General features: G+C 38.0%; 1 protein-coding gene across 3 annotated transcripts in view; it reads right to left on the bottom strand.

Moving 5' to 3' along the window:
- Positions 1-6,098: 6,098 nt before the first annotated feature.
- smurf1 (SMAD specific E3 ubiquitin protein ligase 1) overlaps positions 6,099-23,686 on the bottom strand; it is a 38,556-nt gene continuing 20,968 nt past the window's right edge. Inside the window, exons 2-18 of one of the 3 annotated variants that reach the window (XM_082189340.1) lie at positions 22,044-22,082; positions 19,614-19,722; positions 19,315-19,448; positions 19,104-19,169; positions 18,588-18,663; positions 17,905-18,143; positions 17,066-17,150; positions 15,433-15,579; positions 14,915-15,116; positions 13,122-13,225; positions 12,719-12,833; positions 12,352-12,530; positions 11,538-11,675; positions 11,062-11,182; positions 9,543-9,744; positions 9,081-9,165; positions 6,099-8,470 (exon numbers count right to left, since the gene is read on the bottom strand). In XM_082189340.1, the coding sequence (XP_082045466.1) occupies positions 8,371-8,470; positions 9,081-9,165; positions 9,543-9,744; positions 11,062-11,182; positions 11,538-11,675; positions 12,352-12,530; positions 12,719-12,833; positions 13,122-13,225; positions 14,915-15,116; positions 15,433-15,579; positions 17,066-17,150; positions 17,905-18,143; positions 18,588-18,663; positions 19,104-19,169; positions 19,315-19,448; positions 19,614-19,722; positions 22,044-22,082 (2,141 nt within the window). In that variant the 3' untranslated portion in view covers positions 6,099-8,370. The remainder of the gene's footprint in view (positions 8,471-9,080; positions 9,166-9,542; positions 9,745-11,061; positions 11,183-11,537; positions 11,676-12,351; positions 12,531-12,718; positions 12,834-13,121; positions 13,226-14,914; positions 15,117-15,432; positions 15,580-17,065; positions 17,151-17,904; positions 18,144-18,587; positions 18,664-19,103; positions 19,170-19,314; positions 19,449-19,613; positions 19,723-22,043; positions 22,083-23,686) is intronic. The other 2 variants (XM_082189341.1, XM_082189342.1) reach the window with 2 other exon arrangements.

Genomic DNA, 23,686 nt, shown 5'->3' with positions numbered 1-23,686 from the left:
GGCCGACAATTTTAAAATCGTCCCGTGTGAACCAGCCTTAACGCTTTTTTAACCACTTGCGATTATCAATCTATTATGCTGTTAAATTATTGTACTATTCATAGTAACTGTTTAACTTATTATTTTTTATTGTCTATAATATTCTGTAATTGATATTTCATATTCTATTGCTATTATTATAGTATTATACATAAACTATATGCTATTATCTATATATTATTATTATTATATTATAGTACTTATGATATTATATAAGTATACTTTTCATTACTATTTTATTTGCTGTATACTGTTTGTTTATTTTATTGACTAAACTATTTACTATTAGCCTACTTCTCACTTTATTTTATATTTACTATTTGCATTGCACTGTAGTTGTACCATATCATATGTATTACCATAAAGGATCCATCAGTTATCTTTGTTATTGCTAAAATCGGGGCAATGACAGAATATGCTTTTTCCACAATAAGAAAACTTTATTTAATTTAATGTGAAAATTAAATTATATCTCAGTTGACAATTCTTATCCAAGAATAAAACGCCAAATACATGACAAGCCTGAGCTTTGGCCATTCCTTATTAAAAAAATATTTTATAAGTCTAACTATCGAGATTTTAAATAACTAGAGATGGAACTTTTTTGTACACCACATACAAACCACTGAAATCGGTTGATAAATGTTTTTATCCAGAAAAACCACAGCTCACCTGTTTACTTGCATTTGATTACAGCGCAGTCTTGCCCTCCGCAAAATGGCGGACGCGTTGACGTATCGCAGCAACGTTCTAAAGCGGCCAATAGGGCGTCTATGTATTTATTATATCTATGGTAAATATGCTGTCCTAGTAATAATGTTAACGGTCCAATTTGTAATAAATTAAAAGAAAACAATGCAATTAATATAAACTTTCTGACAGTGTGTGGGACATCCGACTACTTTCCAAGAAGGGGCGCAACTGATTTACAAATATCACGATAAATATGTACAGGAATTGAGGCAGTAGCCAATGACAGCACTAGGAGTAAAAGCTGCAGGATTATGTACGAGTATACAAATATGTAAGAGTATCGTATGAATTTGACAACTTGTTAAATCTTGTGAATTATTAAGACTCTGAGACTATGTTCGTACTGATTGGGCTATGGGTTTTGTAAGAAAAGGTTTTAAGAAACAACAAATGCTTGATAAAATGTTTGATTAAGGTTTAAAACCAACACATATACCATTGCGAATATTTGCCTTTGCAGCTTTCCATCTCCTCCGTTTACTTCTCCTCAAACAATAATGGGCTGACTGAGTCCGAAAGGCCTTTTTGGTCTTTTCAGCTGAAAAAAGAGGAAAGAAAATATAATTATGTATAATATATAGGATTATTTAAAGGAAAAAGCACTGATGCATGATAAGTGTTGTGGTTACTATGCATCTACAACAAATATCACATTAAAATGACCAATAATTTGGTAAAAGCATGGTAAGTTTTGTGATTACTGTCCTTTACTACACCCATCTCAGTAAAACTAAGGTTACTAAGGTTTAAAGCATGTTAAGTTTTGTGGTTACTGTCCTGTTACCACAACTCTTACAGTAAAACTATGGTTACTGTGGTAAAAGCATGGTAAGTGTTGTGGTTACTGTGCATTTATAATAAGTATCACATTAAAACTACCAAAGGTGTGGTAAAAGCATGGTAAGTTTTGTGATTACTGTCTTTTTACTACACTTATCACAGTAAAACTAAGGTTACAGTGGTAAAAGCATGGTAAGTGTTGTTTTTACTGTGCTTCTACTACCACTTTGGAACTAATGTACTACTTTAAACCTGATATGAATATGATTAACTGATTGAAGGTCTAGGCCTATAGCACGTCACGTGACAGACAGTGTTTAATCACCCTGTTTTGAATTAGAAAGTAATGAAATGCAAAACCTCCGTGGAGATGACAGATATAATGCAGTGACTGAACATGAGCTAATCTGATTAATATCAACAAACAGAACATACATTATCAAACATTATTACTAGGACAGCATATTTACACTACTTACCAACATCTGGCACACGTGAACTGATGCCAAATATCGCGATGTGTTCGGAATGAGACTTCTTCAACGCGATTTTTAAAGATAAAATTCGCGTCTGTTTTTGACGCCACAGGTTTCCCATTGAAAGCAACGGAGTTCCAAATTAGGCCCTGTCCCAAATCGCACACTCCGGACTTGTGGACTTCCTCAGAGTCCACACTTTGGTGACGTCATGTAGTGCAGATCTATAGGGCCCTTGGCGCGAGTCCACGAGGGCGCATTGAAAGGTATTTTTGGGACAGACTCGATCGGCACGCCGGAAATAACGGCCTGGTTGTTGTTGGACAGAAGAAATCACATTTTTGCGCTCCGACGTCTTACCTCCATGTCAACTACACAGCCTAATTTTACAGTTCTATATTTTGATATTGTGCATATCACCTGGGCATTATATATCATGCTTATTTAAATGATGTATACAGTTGTACATAATAATACATAATGTTCCATTTGAACTAAGATTACAATTTTAAAACATAATTTAAACATAAATTTTTTCAATTTACAGGTTTCAATATTCATACTACGTTTACATATGACTAGCCCTGCCATTCGTTCTATTTATTTAATGAATCATAATGCGATCGTATTATTAAACGCGCTATTATTATGTTTGAGACATCAACCACTGCTCGATGACCATAATGTTTGTATAAACTGTAACAACTGATAAAATGTACATTTAGGTCATAAAAACCATAATATTTTCTTCTCAGCCATGTCAACAATTATCCGTGAGTGAAATCTCCTCCCATCTGTTGTCTGATTGGCCTTTCGCAAAGATTCCTGGGTAGTTAGTGAGTGGAGCCTGCTTCTATGCGGGCTTCGTGGAAGACCGCTTCAAGGGTACAAAGGGAGCGCTGCTGAGCACACTTCAGAGCGGTAAAATGCTGAATGGGACGCTCTAGGGATAGGCAACTCCGGTCCTGGAGGGCCACTGTCCTGCAGAGTTTAGCTTCAGCCCTGATAAAAACTCACCTGCCTGTATCTATCTAGTAATCCTGAAAACACTGATTGCCTTGTTCAGGTGTGTTTAATTAGGGTTGGAGCTAAACTCCGCAGGACAGTGGCCCTCCAGGACCGGAGTTGCCTATCCCACTCGTAGACTCAGCGAGCACGCGCAATTCAAGTCCACGAGACCGAAAGTCCGCATGAAGTGCGCCATTTGGGACAGGGCCTAGTGACACCGAGGGGCGCCTTTGGCGTCGGCTGTGTGATGCCGGGGGCGCTGGACCATGCTTCAGTTTTAGACGCCTTGGGAGTGAGAATGAGTTGCATAAACGCACTTCTACGGGTTTGTGATGTACCGACGAATATGAAATTTTTTTCAAAAGGTATGTTGGCAGGTGTTAAAGTCCCATTCCTGCTGTGAACATGTCCTACATGAGAAGTAAAAACAGAGTGATAAAATGTCTCTTAAAAATCACACCTGAATGGAAACAAGTCTACATTTCATTTTTTGTTGTTGTTGACATTTTTTAAAACAAACAGAACAGATGAAATAGAAGCTCTAAGTATATTACAAGATGTCTCCCTAACACTTACTCTGAGGAACCATACAATTAAATAGCACATAAAGAACAAAGTGAACCATCTGGTGCATTTAGCAAGCTAGTCTGCCCTTTTTGGTGGTTTAATGCCAAGGTTTAGGTTATGTGAATTAACAGGTAAACATTTCAAGAACAATTAAAAAAAAAAAGAAAAGAAAAAAAAGGGGAAATAGTTCACCAAAAAAGAAAAGAAAAAAAGACATTATTTACTCACCCTCGTGTGGTTTTAAACCTGTATGCATTTCTTAGATTGGAGAAACAAAAAATGAGAAGTTTTGAAGAATGTTCACGCTGTCTTTAGTAAAAGTAGATTAGTGGCTCTCAAGCTTAAAAAAACAACAAAAAAAACCTATAATTTTTTATTAAAAAGAAGCACCATAAAATGGCCACTTGAGTGTTTTAAAGCCATCTGATAGCGTTGTGTTAGAATGAAACAGACTGAAAGTCATAATTCACTATTAATTTTGCTTCACATCTCTCTTTACGATTCACATTCACTGTCTGAGAAGAGCTGCTCGGACGGACACCCTGTTAAATACCTCCTTTTTGTGTTCCACAGCAGAAAGAAAGCCATACAGGTTTGGAATGACATGTGGGTGAGTAAATAATGACAATTTTCATTTTGGGGTGAAAATTCCTCCCAAAATCCCTCATGATGTTTGCTAGTGTTCAGCAACTTGTGTAACATAAAAGGAATGATTTACAGGAAAGTATAACCACTATTTTTGGTCTTATCTTACCTATCAAAACTCATTCCTAAATAGTAAAAAAGGTTAGGCTGTCTTGTGTCTTATTATGTTGTCTGAGCCTGAGGACAGACTTCATGGTTCTTCTGCCAAACCAAAGCTCTGGCTTTCATCATCCTGACGGTTCCAACACCGATCTGCGTTGATCTCATTACAGATAGAGGAAGAACTCATTTTCTTAAAACTGCAGGAAATAATCTGGATGAACACCTACTTCTATGAGCATCAGAAATTTCTGGTTTGAGTTTTGCCTCGGTTAAGGTCACGGGACTTTATAATGTTCCTTCATAAAGTCTTATGCTGTCTGTTGCAGGATCGTGGCACCACTGTCAACCTGGCTCCGCTCTCCTGTCTGCTAGCTTTTCTCCATGGAGATCATTTTCAAAATGCTTTCAGGAAACTGGGCAGGGAAGACCTCCAAGGACATAGCATTTTTTTTTTTTTTTTTTGATTCATAGTTTAAGTCATCTACTCTCTTAAATTTTCCAGACATTTTAAATGGTGGAAAAGACACAGAAAACGTTAGCAGAGACACTTCATTTAATGTGGAATTCCTAATGAACTTTTACTAGTGTTTTCTTATTTGCACATTTTTCCCCCCAGAGTGTTGGGCAATTCAGAAAACATATCTAAAGGTAATAAGCTGTTATTATGCCATGTTCAAATTACCGTAATTACGGGATGACAACCCGTGACGTTTTACACGGAGCTGTTCACGTCTTCAGAATTGTTCTTGTGGCAACACTATCAACGAATCTGCCACAGTTGAGTGATCGGAGCGGTAAAAAAAACCTCAAGTTTATAAGTTGTAATTACAAGTTCTACAATGACGTGAACGCTTTTTACAAGTCGGAATCTTGTAATTACGGTAAATCCGACATGGCATTGTTGGAAACTTTTCCTTCATCAAAGCAGAGACCAGGAGACGTTGAGATATCTTTCAAGCAGAAGTTTTTCTTTATTGAGGACTTCGCTGTGCGTTGCTGCAGTTCGTCCAACAGTCTAATCTAAGGAACGTTGCCTTGCAATTTTATATACATTTAGGGGGAGGGATTTACATTGAGGTTGAACAAAGCATGTAAATGAAGTATACAGGTTGAGGAACCGCCCTAGACTCCAGAGTGTTACCAGTCCTAATCCAATCAGCCTAACTATTCAACGTCTGGGGCTGGGGCTCTGGCTCCAAGAGCCATTAAAGACAAAAGATATCATCATCTTAACCTTAAAAGCTAAATACAATATTCTTCACTGTGATGTTATGTAAGGAAGCATATCTGAAATAGATTCTTAAATTTGTTATTCCACAGCATGAACGCACCTTTATTATAATTATTACAAAACAGCTGTATTTGCTCGGACGTAAAACATAAATAATTCTATTTTCTTTTGGGAAAAAATTATGTTTTCCTTCCTGACAAAATATTTCACCACCTTGCTTATGGAACGTCTACATATTCAGCATTCACATCACAATCTGAATGTAATTTTAGGCCAGCACTGTGAGTGGCTTGGACACAAGGCAGCGCTTGTGCTCTCAGCACAGATGCCAAAGAAATCACCTGATCCTTCATTATTTTTGCAGAGAAATAAAACTGAACCATGTATAATTATGAGGGGCAGCTGGCTTGCTTTTCTTATCGTTCATTGCTATATAAAATTCATAGTATATGCAAACAAAGACAAAAAAAAAAAAAAAAAAGCAATGAGAAGAAGTGTTTTGCAATTTAGTTTCTTTAATATAATCTTATTTACACTGAATTTTTTTTCAGAAATGTTTAGTACATAGTAAGTTACATTACTCTTGCATCGAATAAACAATGACACTCAGGACCTAATAATTGTACAATGTGATGATACTGGTCACATTACTTGGAAAAAAGGGTTTTCTTAGAGAAATATGAAAACAACTGTAACTTCAGGCAAAGTCCATACTCATCTTCAAGCTCATTAGTCATTCCCACAATTGCACAACATTAAACGTCACCTCTTTTGTGTTTTATGCAAGTTTAAAAACAGTTCACCACTCTAGGCATTCACGGTCTTTTGGGAAAAACAGCAAACTTCATTTTTTGCACACTTGTCAAAGACACAAATTCCGACCGATCCGATACACATTAAGTGAGTAAAGAGACATTTTAAGACAGAACCAAGAATATAAAGGTGATGGATTTTATTGCATATATCACAAATATGAACATGACCACCGGGGCCCAGCCTACATCACTCGCTAACTCCATCCAGGTCAAAGGTCGGGTGTCCACGTCCTCTTAACGTCCTGAAGAATCAGCAGCAGGTTTAAATACTTTGATTCATACATAAAATAAAAGAGATTAGTGTACAGCTTTCACAAGAACTCAGCCTTCTCTGAAAACTACGGAATAATGGTAATAGCAGCAATACTTAAAAAGGACATTACATGGTAATAAATAATTGGTTAAAAAAAAAAAAAAAACAGAGCGAGAGAGAAACAGACAAAAGTGGTTGAAGAAACACTATGAGGTTGGCTCATTCATTACACTTACAAAGAATAATCTGGTGCCATGCACAACAAGCACTACATAATGAAATCCAAGACACTCCCCTGCTCTTCCACCACACCAAAACCTGGACCAAACACCTCTGTCAAAGTCGAGGAGCCGAAGGACGTCAGCGTTCGTCCACAGGACAATAAACACTCCATGATGGGTGATTGTACACATGCCAGCCAAAGTGCTGAAGGTTACTCGGAGCAGTGGTTTCAATAAAAGAGCCGCGAATAACAGTCTGAAGGTGATTTTTGATAGTACGATAAGTTAAAACAGTTTATGCTAAGTTACCATATGATTATGGCTAGATTCATTTGGAAAAGATTAACAGGGTCCATCAAAATTAAGGACAAAAAGAGCTCCTTTAAAACATTCGACATCCGTTTTCTTTGCGAAACTAAAGTAACGAGTCCAGTTTAGGCGTGTTAACGGACACAATGGATCCGAATGTTGTTCAAGAAGGTGACATAAAAGTAGACTTGCTTCAAAATCGGCATATTAAAACACCATTCATTTAGCATTACCTTTAAAAAAGTAGGTATTTTGTTGACAACGGAGGAATGCTCATTGGATTAAAAAAAAATTAAATAAATGTATGCAACGAAAATACTGGCTCACTCTGGGAACCGCTGACTTTGCAAGGGCTTTGAGTCCTTCTCTAGGCTGCACATGATCGTTGTGCTTCAGCTGAAGAACATTAACACATGGGCGCTGTTACATTCACAGTTCCCACAAGAGGACTAAGACTCGCCATTAAGCATGTTCTTGATCTTAGACAAAAACAAAACAAAAAAACATTTCAATAATACATTTCAAGCAATCGAGTTAAAATTTCTACAATGAGAACTGATGAGTACAGGAAATGGATACCACTGAAATGCCATCCTATAGTACTGAACAGGATGCAAGGAAATAAAATAATTACGGAAACAATTGAAGAAGTTACGAACATACAGAGCATGACAACGCAGACCACCCTTGTCCTTCGAGACACTTGCTGTAGGTAAACTGGTTTAATGGTCACAGGCTCTGCGTATGTTAATATACTCCACCTAGACTAAAACATGGGCTCTACTTCATGTAGACCACAGGCTCAGCGAGGCTCTACGTACTGCAGCACAAACATACTCGCGTTACAGTCATACGCTATCAACCCATCGCTTCAGTGACAAAGACAATACAAACTGCATTTTTGAGAAACAAAATAAACGTTGATCCGATTTCTCCGTAACTTATGTGGTAATGTGAAAACAATTACCGAATCACACCGTGAGGAATCATTAGTCTTTGAGAGTTTTGCCCTTCGCTCCCCTCCGCTGCAGTCTCAGACTGGCGGGTGATGCTAAAGTCTGTCAGGAGACACCAGTCTGTCTGTCCTGGAGAAGGGGAGGGGGTGAGAGGGATGGCTGGGGCTGTTTGGTGGGTTTGCTGCCATTGCTGGCTGGCTGGACAGGGCACTCGCTCACTCCACTGCAAAGCCACACGTCTCCTCCACGGCCGTTAGGAGCTTCTCATAGAGCTTCTCGTAGGACTCGTAAGGCGGGATGTCGATTCGGTTAAAGCTGAAAGAATATGTGAGAAGTGAGTTCAGTATTTCAGCAATAGCCCTGACTGCATTCCATCTTAAATGAGTCCCATCATGCATTTCTGTAGTTTAATATTTATAAACTGACTTTTATTTCAGTAAAGTGCCAAATAGTGTCATATGACCACTTCCACTCTCTCTGGGCTTTTTTTATTTTATTTTTTTACTACCATGCCTTTAAGAAACATACATACATTTAAATGATCAAATATGCTAATTTGGTGCTCAAGAAACATTTCTTATTATCATCAATGTGGAGTTCAAAAGAACAGCATTTATTTAAAATAGAAATCTTCTGTAACGTTATAAATATATTTAATATCACTATAAATCAATTAAAAGCCTCCTTGCTGAATAAAAGTAGAAATTTTTCCAAACAAGGTCATACTGAAACCAAATCTTTGCATGGGACATTTGAATCACAAATAAAATGAAAACTTATTTTTAAAATAAAAAGATCAAGGAAAGATGGATTCATCATATGACATGCACCCTTTAAAGACAATAGCAAGTGTGCATTTACATTTTTTGAAAACATAACAACATCTGCATCTTTGATTAGTTTGAAGTCTTTAGCTAAATCTTACCATGTGTGGGCTTTGGGTAAGTTGTCTGTGTTGGCATCAATTAAATGAATAGTGAAGAGTCTTGGTCCTGCAGAACCTGTAGAACCTTACAAAGATACATTCTAGTTATCACTGTTCTCCAAATCATCACAACTCAACAGAAGTGAGCATGAACAAACTACTTTAAAAAGACACATTCACAACTGTAGATTCCATATTGTTAAAAGTGAATCAGATTATTCAGCAGGATGTAATGTAGGGTTGGGCTTGAGATTTGTTTGGTAGGGGAACCTGTGAAACATGTTAAGTCTGCATAATAAGAATTTTGAGTTTGGGTAAATTTGGGTTTCATGTTGCCTTTAGTCAGGGAATTTTTCATTAGGGTTAAGGCCAATACAAACTAAATAGTGGCAGACTAGGAAGTTTTGACAAGCACAATATGTCAGGTATATTAAAAGTGCACATGGCTTATCCATTAGCCACCTTGCAGTGCTTTGAAGCCTTGTAGAGGGACGCGTGTGGAGCCTGTGACGAACTGTAGCAGTCTGCCTCTCCTCTCCTCATCGAACGATTCAACCGCCTGCCAGAACCACTTCACTATGTTACTGTCAGCCACACAGTGCTTCAGCCGCGTGTTGGCCTTCCAGTCGTTCAGATCGATCTTCCCCAAACCACCAATGATCAGCTAAAATGCAGAGAGAAACATAAACATTATTTTTGAGAGAGGAAGGCCTATATATGAGCAATTGTTTATTATACCTTTTTGCAATATGTTTGATGGAGATACACTACCGTATCTGGTTGAGGTCAGTAAGATCTTTTTTTTTTGTTTTTTTTTGGGAAATTACTTTATTTAGCAAGAATGCATTAAATTGATTTAAAAAAAAATTATCACAACTGTTTGCACCATTAATAATAATAAGAAATGTTTCTTGAGCAGAAAATCAGCATTTTAGAATGATTTCTGAAGCATCATGTGACACTGAAGACTGGAGTAATGATGCTGAAAATTCAGCTTTGACATCACAGGAATAAATTACATTTTAAAATATTCAAATAGAAAAGAGTTGTTTTAAATTGCAATATTTCACAGTAATACTGTTCTTACTGTATTTTTGATCAAATAATTGCAGCCTTGGAGAGCAGAAGATATTTATTTCAAAAACAATTTTTAAAAAACGTACTACCCCCAAACCTTTAAACAGTAATGTATGAAATGAAAAAAGCAATATGAAAATAGAAGAAACTAGAAAATACAAGAAACTAGTTAATGCTGCTGTGAGGGTGTCTCTATGTGTGAGTGATGGTAAAATTAATATCTTTCTTCCGACTGCGGTTATCAATATCTATTTTTTTTTTTACTCTTTTTGAAAGTTGTGAAGACCCTTTTCTGGGGTTTTTCTTTTGCTATTTGAGCAAATGGGAACTCGTATACACATACCAAAACTCATAACTGTCAACACTATTGCATTAATCACATTCACATGCATAAGAGAACACACACACACACACACACACACACACACACACACACACACACACACACACACACACACACACACACACACACACACACACACACACACACACACACACACACACACACACACACACCTTCCTTTGTAGTAGATCACTTAATTAATGCTGTTTAATAACCTACAGGCAGATGGTCCACAGCTTGGCATTCTTAACCTCCTACCTGACAGTAACATTTCAAATTCAGGATTCAGAATGTGTTTATTTGCTGTTTAATATCTTGCTTCTGTGTTTATTTAGTGTCGAAAGCATGCCTTACTAATTTGATTAAACTTCTTATTACTGTGTTGTGCTTCTTGCATTTTGCTAATCGTTTTGAAGTTTGTTGGCTATTATAGTTGTTTGGTTGAAATGTCATTATTAGTGTTACGATTCTTCTATTCTCCCCTTTTAAGGTCTTTGACATTATTCAGAACAGTCTCTTCATCAGCCTGTCCATTCAGCGTGTCTGAAATGTTTGAATTACCTCAAGTTCCTTGTTGTCAAAAGGCTTGAGCAGATGCTGTGGTATGAGTTCGTTGAAGCCCTTCTGCAGGGCAAGGAACTGGGCCTCAATCCCTCGCATGAACCTCCAGTTGACATATAGCCTAACAGAGACACAATCAATCATTAGAGATCTGCAGTGGAACATGGAGAACACTAACAGGCGACTGTGCCCCACAGTTCTCCATTAACAACCTCAGATTCTTTTCTATTTGGCAATGACTCGCACACAATAAAGACTCATAAAAATTGACATCCCACTAACATTCTTGATCGGTAGCTTATATATCCAGGGTTCACTCAATCAAATTGACAGGGGAAAAAGCAGTGAGGCTCCTAAAACCTCTGCCAAGCCCCTTTAGCCAGGGTGAGTGCTGCCCTCTGCTGGCTGTCTGTCTCTGAGAGAGTGGTTATGTATCTGCTGTGCCTGGCAGTCCACAAGCTTGCTCCTCTTCATACCTCACATATTCTTTCTTGTTCTCCTCTGTGACTGGGATGTTCTTGCCGTTTGGTTTCAGCTCATGTTGGAGGAATTTGCCAAAAGCATTATGTTCTACGCAGAAGGTATGGTCCAAAACAGATGTGATGTCATTTTCTCTGAAAAACACAAGAAAAATAGTTTGCAGTTATTCATACTGTTGCTTACATTCAACAGGCTACCCATTAACAATCCACAAATATCAAGCTGTTTGTTTGGCCACACTGAACCCAAAATATGCCAGTGCATTTTACTTCGTTTTTTTGTTGTAATTTCATTTGCAATGGTGATTCCATCATATTATTCTTCTTTTTTTTTCTTTTTTTTTTTAAGAACAACCTATAATAACAAGAGTTTTTACATTTAAATGAGAATACATTAAAAGCAGCACACACACACAAAAAAAAAACCCCTTTCAATTCTTAATATTGTAATGTGTAGAAACATTATAGACACATAAACTGCACACAAGTATGAATTTCTCTACAAAACAAACTTCCTATTCTTGTGTCATCACATAGTTTTGAAGACTTTATTATAACATTTGGAAAATCATAATAGCAACAGGCTGGTGTATCATTTTAACTTCTTGTGTAGATATTTAAATTAGTCTTCTTTTAATGTATTTATTTTAATGCTAAACAATAAGAATTAGAGGTTACTTTATTTTTTTAAATAATAATTATAGTCTTTCAAGTGTGACAGGAACAACAGTGGTGTAGAAAAGTCTGTGCGAGATAAGTCTGCACTCTCTCTTTAGTCTTAAAGACTTGATATCGTATGAAATTCACTCACAGGATCCAGACGAGGCTCTTGTGCAGCTCTGGGTCCACAGTCTCAAGGTCACAAAGCTGGATGGGCTTCCCCAGGAGCTGCTTGTAGAAGGGCAAGGTGAATCCTCCATTAATGTAGTGCCCGTGGAAAACAGCCAGACCCATAATCCGCCCAACAAAGTGGAAGTACGACAAGTGGTCCTGAAAAAACAGCAGAGGGCGTGACAGGAAAGTTAATGAGACCCTGCAACAGAGTCGATCTTTTAAAGCACAGATGATGACCACAAGGTCCAAGCAGCACTGCCTTTGCTAAACTTCTTCATAGCATACTGATTTACTGGGTCGTGTTATAGAGAGAAATCCCAAGCATAGGTCACTGAATGACTTACAGGGTTGATGGATGAATCTGGGTTTATCTGTAGTGTGTAGATGTTATCAGTTGAGTACTGAAACAGGCCGTAGTATGGATTCAGCATCTCATGGCAGAGAAGATATAACCATTCCCTGGAATAAGACAGGAATTCAGACAGAGAAGTCAGATTGACTTTTTGAGAAGATGCTCATATTTGAGTCTTGCTGGCAGTAGTTCAATCTAAGCTCTGTGCTCAACAGGGGAACACCTGCAATATCGTGAACATGATACCCTGCATGCTGATAAGCCTGGCTGAGATTCAGCTAAACTGTTGAAATTATAAAGTCAAGTCTGGTGTATGAAAAGAGATGGGGGAATAATGAGGCACAGGGGAAATTAATTAATGAGAACCTTTCATATGGAACAGATTCATATGCTACCTAGCAACACCACCGTAATCCAGCCCCTCCTCTCCTCTAAACTTCACCATCAGCCGCTTCTTCAGGTCTTTGGGTCTCATCTTCATGATCTGTCTATAAGACTCCTATTGCACAGATAGAGCAGCACTTAGAGCAGTGACATAACAAAACATTTATTTCCATAATAAGATGCAATTATGAGTGAAACATTAATTGACATAAATTATACATAATTAAAGGGATAGTTCACCCTACAATTAAAATTAAGTATTTTATTCACCCTAGGGCCAAAAAGTCAAGATCAACAAAAACGTGACATGAAATACAACCCATGTACCTTCTTCTATGAGGTGAACATATCCGTTGTGTTAGTCGTAACAAGTTATCGCGTTCACATGTCAACCTGTCATCAGACAAATGGAGCTCCGGTGCGGAGATATTTAACTCAATGAAGTAAGTGATCAAAGATACTTTTTGGGGATTTCTAGGCATTGTATTTCATGTTGTGTTTTTGTTGCTCTTGATTTCTCACAACTTGTGTGTTTTTCTGAGCGAGTCGGAGTGAACTGCAAAGCTAATAGAGTCTCACGAACGTGCGGTCCAGCACAGAAGACCAATGACCAAAGTCAGGATTTTCATTAAATAAATTACATTTTGTTTTGTTTTTCACCAAACCCTATTGGTATTCCCCCAGAACACTTGGAATATACGGCACGTGTCGCATGGGATCATTCTGTCATACTTTTACGTCTTTTTTAAAAAGCTTGAAGCTTGAGCAGGACATTTTTTGTTAAAATGTCTCCTATTGTGTTCCATAAAGAAAGAAGGGCATACAGCATTAGAACAGCAGGATGAGTAAAGTATGACTTAATTTTCATTTTAGGGTGAACTATCCCTTTAAACAATAATAAATGAAACAAATTTTAAACCAGCCTAAAATGAAGTTTACATTGCTATTTGGCAATTTTTTTAAAGTCACAAAAACTAAATCAGATGCAAATTTTAAAAGGATGTTTTAAAAAGCAAGTAATTACATAACCGTTCAAAAGTATGGGGTCTTTTACTCAGTAAGGACATACAATTTTTGATCAAGTGATAATACAGACATTTAAAATGTTTTAAAAATGTATACAGTGTGAGTGCTGAGATAGAGAGAGATATATATATATATATATTTTCCACAAACATATAAAGCAGCACAACTGATGTGCAACATTGATAATTAGAATCAGATGAACTGAAGACTGGAGTAATGGCTGCTGAAAATTTTGCTTTATCACAGGACTAAACTAAATTTTTTAATATATTACAGTTTTATTGTAATAATGTTAGTTTTCATTGTATACATTTATCAAATTATGACTGTTCTAACTATATTTGAGCAAAAAAAATGCAGTCTTGGTGATCATAACAGACTTCTTTCAAAAACATCTTACTGACCCCAAACTATTGAATGTTAGTGTACACTGGGATGAAATTACAAACACGTTTTTTCTTTGGAATAACGTGCAGCGATGAATCTTATACAGTAAAACCAGCAATGTGTATTAAAGTAAATAAAGTAAAAATATACTCTCCTAAAATCATCTGTCTCATGTTGCTATGGCCAAAAATTGCAGAGTAACTAAAGATACTGAAATTGGATCCTACTCTCTAAGTACATCCTACTCTCAGAGACCAAATAGAGAGCAAACCTAATCGTGATGCATATATCACAGTCACTTCCAATGACAAAAACAGTTCCACAGTGCTGTTAGAACTAAATTACGCATGTTTACATGACTGCCACTATTCAGCATTGTGACTGTGAGTACCTCAAAGATCTCCTCACGGGACACTTCAATGCGGCAGTGGCCGGCCTGAGGCTGCTGCAGGGAGAGCTCATGACGGAGAACTTTAAGTTTCTGGACCAGATCTCTCTCGTAGCGCACCGGTAACTCCCCGTCACCCTCCTCAATACCAACCTCCATCTGTACGGGCAGAGCCTGGCTCGACTCCTTCACCTGAGAGTGCTGGCTGCTCATCACGTGCAAAACACACACAAATGTCACATGTGAACCAATACCTCCGCACTTTCATAGCAGTTTATCAAACCACTGGACCATGTAATTTTCATGCATCATTCGGGTTACACTCCCACTAGGGACGATTAGGAATTAAATGTCGAGAATTAATTTAATAAACCCTTATACGAGCAAGCAACAATCATTACTAGCAAGTTTAATTACACAAGGATGATTTATTCATTGTGGTGAATAATTAACAGGATAATTTAAGAGCTGGGATGAGTAATCAGATGTTATGAGCAGAGCCGATGTGAAAGATGTTTTACCTCATGATGTGGTGTAACCTGGGGTCGGTGAATTGCGTGGTTCTATTATTGTGGTCGACAAAATAAATTCGTCCTGACACAGTGCTCCTGATCTCCCAGCCGGGCGGCAGAGGGCCCAGCTCCTCACAACTCACGCTGTTCAAATCCCTGAAGGAGCAAGCGCACCCATCACACCTGCTGCTCAATACATATATAATGGCGACCTAAAACTCTGCCTCTTTACCCTCTTCCTAGGTGGGAAATTAACTTATTTTTGTCCACCAGCCACAGTGGTGAAATAATATTACAATTTAAAATAACTGTTTTCTATTTTAATACATTTTGAAATGTAATTTATTCAATTATCATTTTTTTTATAATTGTTTAATTATTATTCAATTTATATTTTTTGATGAATAGAAAGTTTAAAAACACAGCATTTATTTTAAATAGAAATCTTTTGTAATATTATAATGGTATAAACTATGACTTTTGATCAGTTAAATGCATCCTTGCTGAATATAACTATTGTCCATTCAAGTAGAGCTAGAACTTATAACCCAAATAGAAAAAAGCTGCAAGGCATTACATGACAAAGATGCCCACCAATCAGACAGACTTTTCTTATTTACAGAGATGTTGGCGCAACTAAAGATCCAAACAAACAGTCGACAGCGTTAAGCTAAATTTGAAATAAAGATAAAATGAGTAACATGTTTAGACCACAGATTAAAAAGAATGGAAACTATTGGTTGTGAGCACATAGTGCAACGTGGGAGAAGCAAAGAATCTGATTGGCCAGTGAACGTGCACATGTCACACAGGAGCAGGTGTGTGTGAGAGTCCAAGCGTGCAGAGAGATCTTTGTTTGTGAAGCAGACGTGCTTTCCCTTCCCAAGTTGGTGATACTGGTTATAAAACCAAAGGAGAAAGATGCTCAAATCTGTATGCTGAGTTTGTTTAAGGACAGCTGGGAAAAGCCACAATGTATTCATCAACTTTATGATACACCACTGGTTCAGCTAAACATATGAATTAGCACTGAATTTAAGAAAATTAATTAAGATCATCAACTTCTTGTCTGGAAGATCTTCAATAAATTTCATAAGTTATCAAGAATCAGATGTTTTGAGTTTTTCCATGCACCCTCTACAACTGAGACAAGCCTTTTTCAAGTTTGGACAGACATTGAAGCTGAGAATCCCTGTATAACTTGAAAGACAGTACTTTTTCAAAACATCACAAGTGCATGTTGAATATACAAGTATGTTGTTGGGCCAATCTAAAAAAAAGGCCCATTTGAGGTCACACGCTACAGTGACTGATAAGGCATAATAGCCTGCCAATGTGCAATAAGCACTTGTGGTGGACTAGTGGCTTGTGTTGATTTCCCACCCTGTGTTGATCCCATCCCTAACAGGCTGCTTCTCAAGTCTCTTTCCTGATGCTCCTGAAATCATTATTATGATGACGAGTAAATTATTAAGCTTCGCAATGTCAACAGTAGCAGCTATTAAGTGAGATTGCTGATTATTAAGTTAGCTGATTGTGGACATTAAAGAGCTATGATTAGAGCAATATCACAATAGCAGCGAGGAGAAATCAAACAGGGGCAATCGTTATTTCAGCAAAGGCGGGTGGTGATTAAACCTACCGGGGTATTCTGGGATCATGCCAGGTGCTCACGCCAGTCTGTGTGTGCAGAAAATAGACCTGGCCCTGCACAGTGGTCCTTTGCTCTGAATTAGAAAAGAGAACAGACACATGTCAAGAGTGAAAGAGCAACAGCTAACTCAGAGGTTTACACGTAACCTGAATGAGAGCCAGGGCTATTGCAAAGCATCCAGTTCTCAGACTGCACACAGCTAGTGTGGCATGTCTAGTCTGAGATTTAATTACACTGGCGCCGTCCACTGGTCACGGCAGAGGACTCGACCACAACACCAGAAGGGTCAGGCACGGTTACACTCCAATGAGAGGCTTTACCACAGCCAATCCACCTGTATATTGCAGGCCGCAATAGCCACACAGCTCAGCTAAAGCAGCAGTGCCACATAGAATAGACTTCTTTCAGAGCTCAGTCTCTCCGGTTCACTGCACTTCAGTAGCCTCTACCCGGAGCGCTAAGCTGTATTAGTCTCAGTGGACTTCAGCAGTACTGAGGGTAAGAGATCATGTATACACACTGAGAAGAGCAAAACTGCATGTTTTTGTGAAATATTTACAAATAAATCTTTTATTGCAAAACTATCACTTAAAAAACAACAGTGACTTACACATAATGACAGGAAAATTGCTCACACCAGGTGATTTGAAGTGTATTGAAGTAGGTGAAATTTGTTACAAAAGCAGTGTCTCGATATCAAGTAGTGTTTTAAAGCACCGGCACTAAAAATACAGAGCTAAAACAATTTGATTAAAAAAAAACAAAAAATCTAGGTAAACTTCATTAACTCGACCATGCTGACTCATTGCTAATATGCACACACTTACCGTAGCCCTCAGGGAGGTCGGGGGACTGGTGTCCGTGTGGTCTGTTTTGAGGTGTGTGTGTGTGCCCTCGGGAATCTTGGTTTCTGATCCGTTGTGCTTGGAGTCGTTGCTCCTGATTGGGTGACTCAAGTGCACGGCAGTTTCCTCCGCCAGCGGCCCCTGTGGGATCTGTGTATGGCATGGGCTCCTCCATGAAGCAGCTGAGAGGCCGTCCAGGCCCCGAATCCTCAAAAACTGGCCTGAAACATATACAGATCAGATGTGAAAACACAGCTACATCAGCACACAGACACACAAACATTTAGGACAACATAAAACTAACCTAATATTTTAACAACTGTCTCAGGACCTATCCTACACAAATAAGTCATTTCATAATCTACCATGACATGTAATAACTTTCATGTATCATTTCCAAAATTACTTTTCAGATGATTTAACACAGGCCACATAGGTGTGGATAGGTAATATCATAATCATCTTACACAAAAGAAAGTTCCGCCCTTTATTATTTTTACAGGCTGGGCCAAATGTTCTGACTAAGTATTGATGATTAAACAGTGATGAACTGTGAAACTAACTGGTCTTTAGGAAGCTCAAATAAAGTGCTTTCTATCTGGGCAGGAAGCCAGTCAGTTCCAGTGCTAAATAAATGTGCATCTTCAGGACAGAAGACGACTCACCCTTCATTCTCTACTAGTCCTCTACAGTCGACCACAGGCCCTCCGCTGCCAATTCTGTCTCTGGTTTGCAGGCTCACTACAAAAGTGAAGAAAACGGTAAAGAAAGGTCTTCACATTGAGGCTCTTCGTTAAGCAGAAAACACTGATTTAGCGATGAACAATTGATTTTTGTTTGAGAATTTATATTCAATTTTACACAGTGGTTACAAAGTATTTGGAAATTTAAACCATATAAAAAAAAGTATGAACTTTATTGCATTAAATACAAAATATCCAACTAAGTGGCATCTGCAAACAAATAATGCTAATGCTTTTTTCAGAATTACACTTTTATGAGGAAAATGTCATCTTAAATGTTTTGACTACTTGTGTTATCTTTCTTCAAAATTAACACTTGGTTTGATATTTTGTTATCCAGTGCAAATACATCCATTTAAAAGTGTTGCTAAATACATTTTGGGGCCATTGTACCCGAAAAGTTCTGTACAAGTTCTACCTGCACTGTTCAATACATACCAACGATTTGCCCACGGACGGCATCACTGTCAGATGGGTTCAACTTGCACAAGTCTAAACGCTGGTCTGATGGTGAGACAGATAATATGGTGTAATCAAAATTTTGATGTATGAGGTTATCAAACTTTTATAGACTGCAGAGAAACGATTAACAACTGTGATAAGGCACAATGAAGAGATTACGGCTGGCTATAAAAAGTGTCAAACTCACAGCCTGTGTCTTTTAGTCTGCTGATGGCGTTGGACAGGAGCCGAACACAGCCTAAGAAACCTGCCCCCTGCTTCTTATGGATCTTCTTATGGTTCCATACACTAATGGTGATTGAGTCTGTCTTCCCAATATACCTGCGGAAAAAACTCCATTTAGCAAGTTCCTCCAGTGAACTTCTGTTTCAAATAACTAGCTAACATTATTTTAAAGATTAACTAAATGACTGAAACTGCACAACATCATGAATACCACTAAGAACATTAAAAGAAAATCTGCCGTTAGTAAGAAAATTTGCTCACAAGTCGTAATGCTGATTCCACTTGGGGTCCAATGTGCTTTTGACCGTGTCTGTAGAGTGGCATTGACCCGAGCCATCCACCACCACTTTGGCGAAAGGATCAGGCAACCCTGCAGCAGAACGACAGTGTGGCAGGAATACAAATAAACAACAGAGGACAAACTCGGCCGTCACACACTGTCCTCACTCTGCCCTCTGAAAGAGTATGTACAATCTGGACAGCTAAGCAGCTTCCACAATGACAGCTCCAAGAATTTAGATAGACTGCAAATATTTTGATTTTTTTTTCCCCTCCAGAGTCCTAGACCAAAAAGGTGACGTGGCGTATAGCCAAGTATGGTTTCGCATACTCGGAATTTATGCTCTGCATTTCACCCATCCAAGTGCACACACACATACCAATGAGTATTGAACACACACCCGGATGCAGTGGGCAGCCATTTTTGCTGGGGCGCCCCGGGGAGCAATTGGGGGCACAAGGGCACCTCAGTTGCAGGTAATGAGGGTGGTAGAGAGCGCTGTTCATTCTCTCTCCAACTACATTTCCTGCCAGTACTGAGACTCGAACCAGCGACCTTCGGGTTACAAGTCCGACTCTTTAACCATTAGGCCACAACTGCATGATATAAAAAATGTTTCCAGCTAAGTTATATAAACTAAGATGAACAACTTGAATGAACAACTCACGCAGAAGCATGTACCTCGTTGTTAGGAGATGTGTGGCAAATGAAATCAATGTGTTCTAAAATCAGCTCAAAATATCAAATATGTTTGCCTGGGTGTATTCATAGTCTGCAGCAAAAAGTAGTATAAAAGTGTAAAGTTACATGATTATTTACTGTATTTCGATGTTTCTTAGTTAGATGTTAGACTATTCATACTGAAAACTTAGTATGAGACTGATTCGTGAAGGTGCTTGACTGATTTATTAAAACAACCAGCTCAAAAGAGTAATTTCTTCGCAAACATTACATCATGGGTTAGATGAAATCTGCTAAAAGTGCATATCAACACTCATTTTCCAGTTTATCGCCAACTGCAATTATATTTAAATTACTGTTGTGAATGTTTATTTTCATGTCACATTTCTAATAATTTTAGTCCTGTATTGTGTTGCTTAGTTATAGACTTGGCAATGCATTTTGCTTGGTGTAACTGAAAGTCACATGATCTGTGAACCGTTCATTTGGTGGCGTGATAATATGTCTTTTAACTGAAATTATTTGAGTTCGGAGAAAAAGACTACTGAAAAATACATGCTGCATCTGTTGTAAAACATAAATACTAATAATTCACTGTATAATTACCAGGGTACAATTGGCCTTGTTTTGCCTGTCTTCGTCATACGTTGTCATGTGGCCTTTTGTTATACGAGAAGCATAATGGCCATGGCACAGAAACAGGATCTATGAATGACGCACACCAGACATTTGAATAATATGTGGGACACACAATGACGAGGCCAGTGGGGCAAACAACCCTGTCAGTCAGAACAGCTGGGATCGAGAGCCCAGGCTCCAGAACAGTGAAGTGTGCTCATGTTGTAGTGGGTGGAATCTGATGAGGAGCCACTGAATGAGGATGTGAATTCCCCCAGTGATAAAAGCAGCCAGTGGGCGGCTCTTACAGGAGAGAGAGGCTCTAATGTTCCAGCGCTACAGAATCACAAACAGTTCCTATAAAGCCATTTCTGCGAATGCGAAGGATTTGAAGTCGAGTAAAAGTTCACCCAAAAGCAAAATTTAGTCACATACTTGACATTCCAAACTCCTTTGACTTTATGTGAAACAAAAAAGTGAATTTGAAGAATATCCTGGCAAATCTTTTCAATATAAATGTGAATTTACAGTGAAAGTGAATGAGGACTGGAGCTGTCAAACTCCAAAATAAAAGCAAATGTATGCATTAACTGAAGTGGTTACAATGCATGCTCTACATTTCAAGTCTTCTGAAATAATGTGATAGCTTTGTTTGGGAAACAGACCCAAATTTAAGTGATAATTCACTGATAATCCACTCAAACTCTCCTTGGCACATTTATGAAAGTTAAAGAGAGAAGTAGTCCTATTTGCAAAGTGAATTGTTCTTTGAGATGGACATTTTCAATGAAATGGTTGGTCCAGTTCACAAAATTGATTTGAATGATTTTGCAGCAGTATTTCTCTCTCACAAAGTTAACAGATTGCCTTCCGAAAATTCAATTCTCATGGACTTCTTCTAAGAAGCATTTCTGCCCATTTTTTAAGGATAGAAAGCCCAATTTATTGTAATAACATGGAAAATAGCACCCAGCATATTATTCAAAATCTTTCCTCTTGCAGGTCTGAAGTGAATGAGGGGCAGTAAAATGAAACATTTTAAAGTAAACACATTTTTAAGGTACACAAAGGATGAAAATAATGAATAAGGAGGTGAAATGAGTTATACTTACGGAAGAAGTCTTTCTTTGCCAGATTCTTGGCACATAATACTGAAAGAAAACAAAAAACATCAAATTAGTCAGATATATCAACAGATGCACCACTTGCTCTGTTATGTATGAATTTGGATAAAATCTGATGCATGTAAATCTGCTCTGAAAACAGCCTTTATCTGAAGGGCCTCATTCCACAAACTAACTGACATGATCAGGATCCCTTTCCTCTAGTACCCCAAGAGGGGAAAAAATATATAATAAACATAAAAAAAACACCATCACACACACAGCACCCCAAATCCACAGCTTTTCCCTGAATACGTAAAGCTTAAGCGTCTGCCTGAAAGTTTTTCTTTTCTTTGCTAGCCTTCACCTAATGTGAAAATATCAAAAGGTCATTCTGTTTAAGGCTGAAATGTGATTTGATGCTTTTCAATGGGATTTGGCACACTTGAGAGAAGCAGCATTTGTGAAGAAGTTTGGTGTCAGCTCATGTTTGACACGCCGTGGTGTGAGAGGGAGCAGGTCTGGTCAGCAATATTCATCTTATCAAAAATGCACTGTATACACAATGGACAAAGTAATAGGAAACCAATGACCTGCATCATTTTAGACAAGAAAAATGAGCATATCAGTGCAAAGTGCTAGTAGCAGAGTGTAAAAGCCAATACTGCACTGCAGTCACAGCACAACAGGAAACAAGTGAGGAATCATATGCAGTGCAGCTTGACAATGGTTGATTCTGAATTGTGTGGTTTGAGTGTGTTGCTGGACAAACAGAGTAAGGCTGTGTTCTAACTCTAAAGAGGTTTTTTTCCTCCCATGACTAATTTGTGCGTGCTGTCAGAACAGGAACAGTACAAATGAATGCCGCTCAACACATGACATTGCAAACAATTTTGTCCAATTTATGAACGCTAAAACATTAGAACGGCTGCAAACTGTCCCTTTCATCGGTTTACACGATTACCTAAAAACATTTATCTGACAGCTGTGCTACAGTGCTGAAAAACCTTTTAAGTGCAATCACTTATATTGCATTGTTCAATAATGTTGGTGTAATTATTACATAGGCGAACAGTTAAAAGGACAGTTCAGTCAAAAATGAGAATTGTCATTTTCTGCAGAACAAAAATAGAGATATTTTGGAAAATGCCCATGTCCACACACAACAAAAGTCAGTGGGGTTCAATGTCGTTTTGACTTTCATTATATGGACAAAACAGCTGAAATATCTCCTTTTGAGTTCTGCAGAAGAATGAAAGTCATTCAGTTTTGAAATGACACACGTGAATGATGAGTACTTTTTGGGTTTACTATGCCTTTAAGTGCTGTAAAGGCACAATGAAAAAACGCTGCATGTGAAGCACAAAAAATTTATGGCTGGATCCTGCTGATGACAACAGAAGTATCTTTCCTCAATCCCAGTTCGCACATCACAGAAAAGCTTGCCAGTGTTTCTGTTAAAATCGGGATCCCAGAAAAAAGAAGCAAAGTAAAGACAACAAAACATACTTGCTTCCTTTATTTTTTATGTATTATCGGTGTCATTGCAGAAGTTTATTTATTGAAATCCAACTGACAATACAGTGATGAAGAAACAGGCTGAAAAGGAGGAAATGCAGCCAGTTCCTGCAGAACAGGAGTCATGCAAGATC

The sequence above is a fragment of the Leuciscus leuciscus genome (genome assembly GCF_965113295.1).
Source record: "Leuciscus leuciscus genome assembly, chromosome: 1".
Taxonomy (NCBI): domain Eukaryota; kingdom Metazoa; phylum Chordata; class Actinopteri; order Cypriniformes; family Leuciscidae; genus Leuciscus; species Leuciscus leuciscus.
Note: the sequence above shows the minus strand (reverse complement) of the source record. Positions and strands in the feature narration are given on the sequence as shown.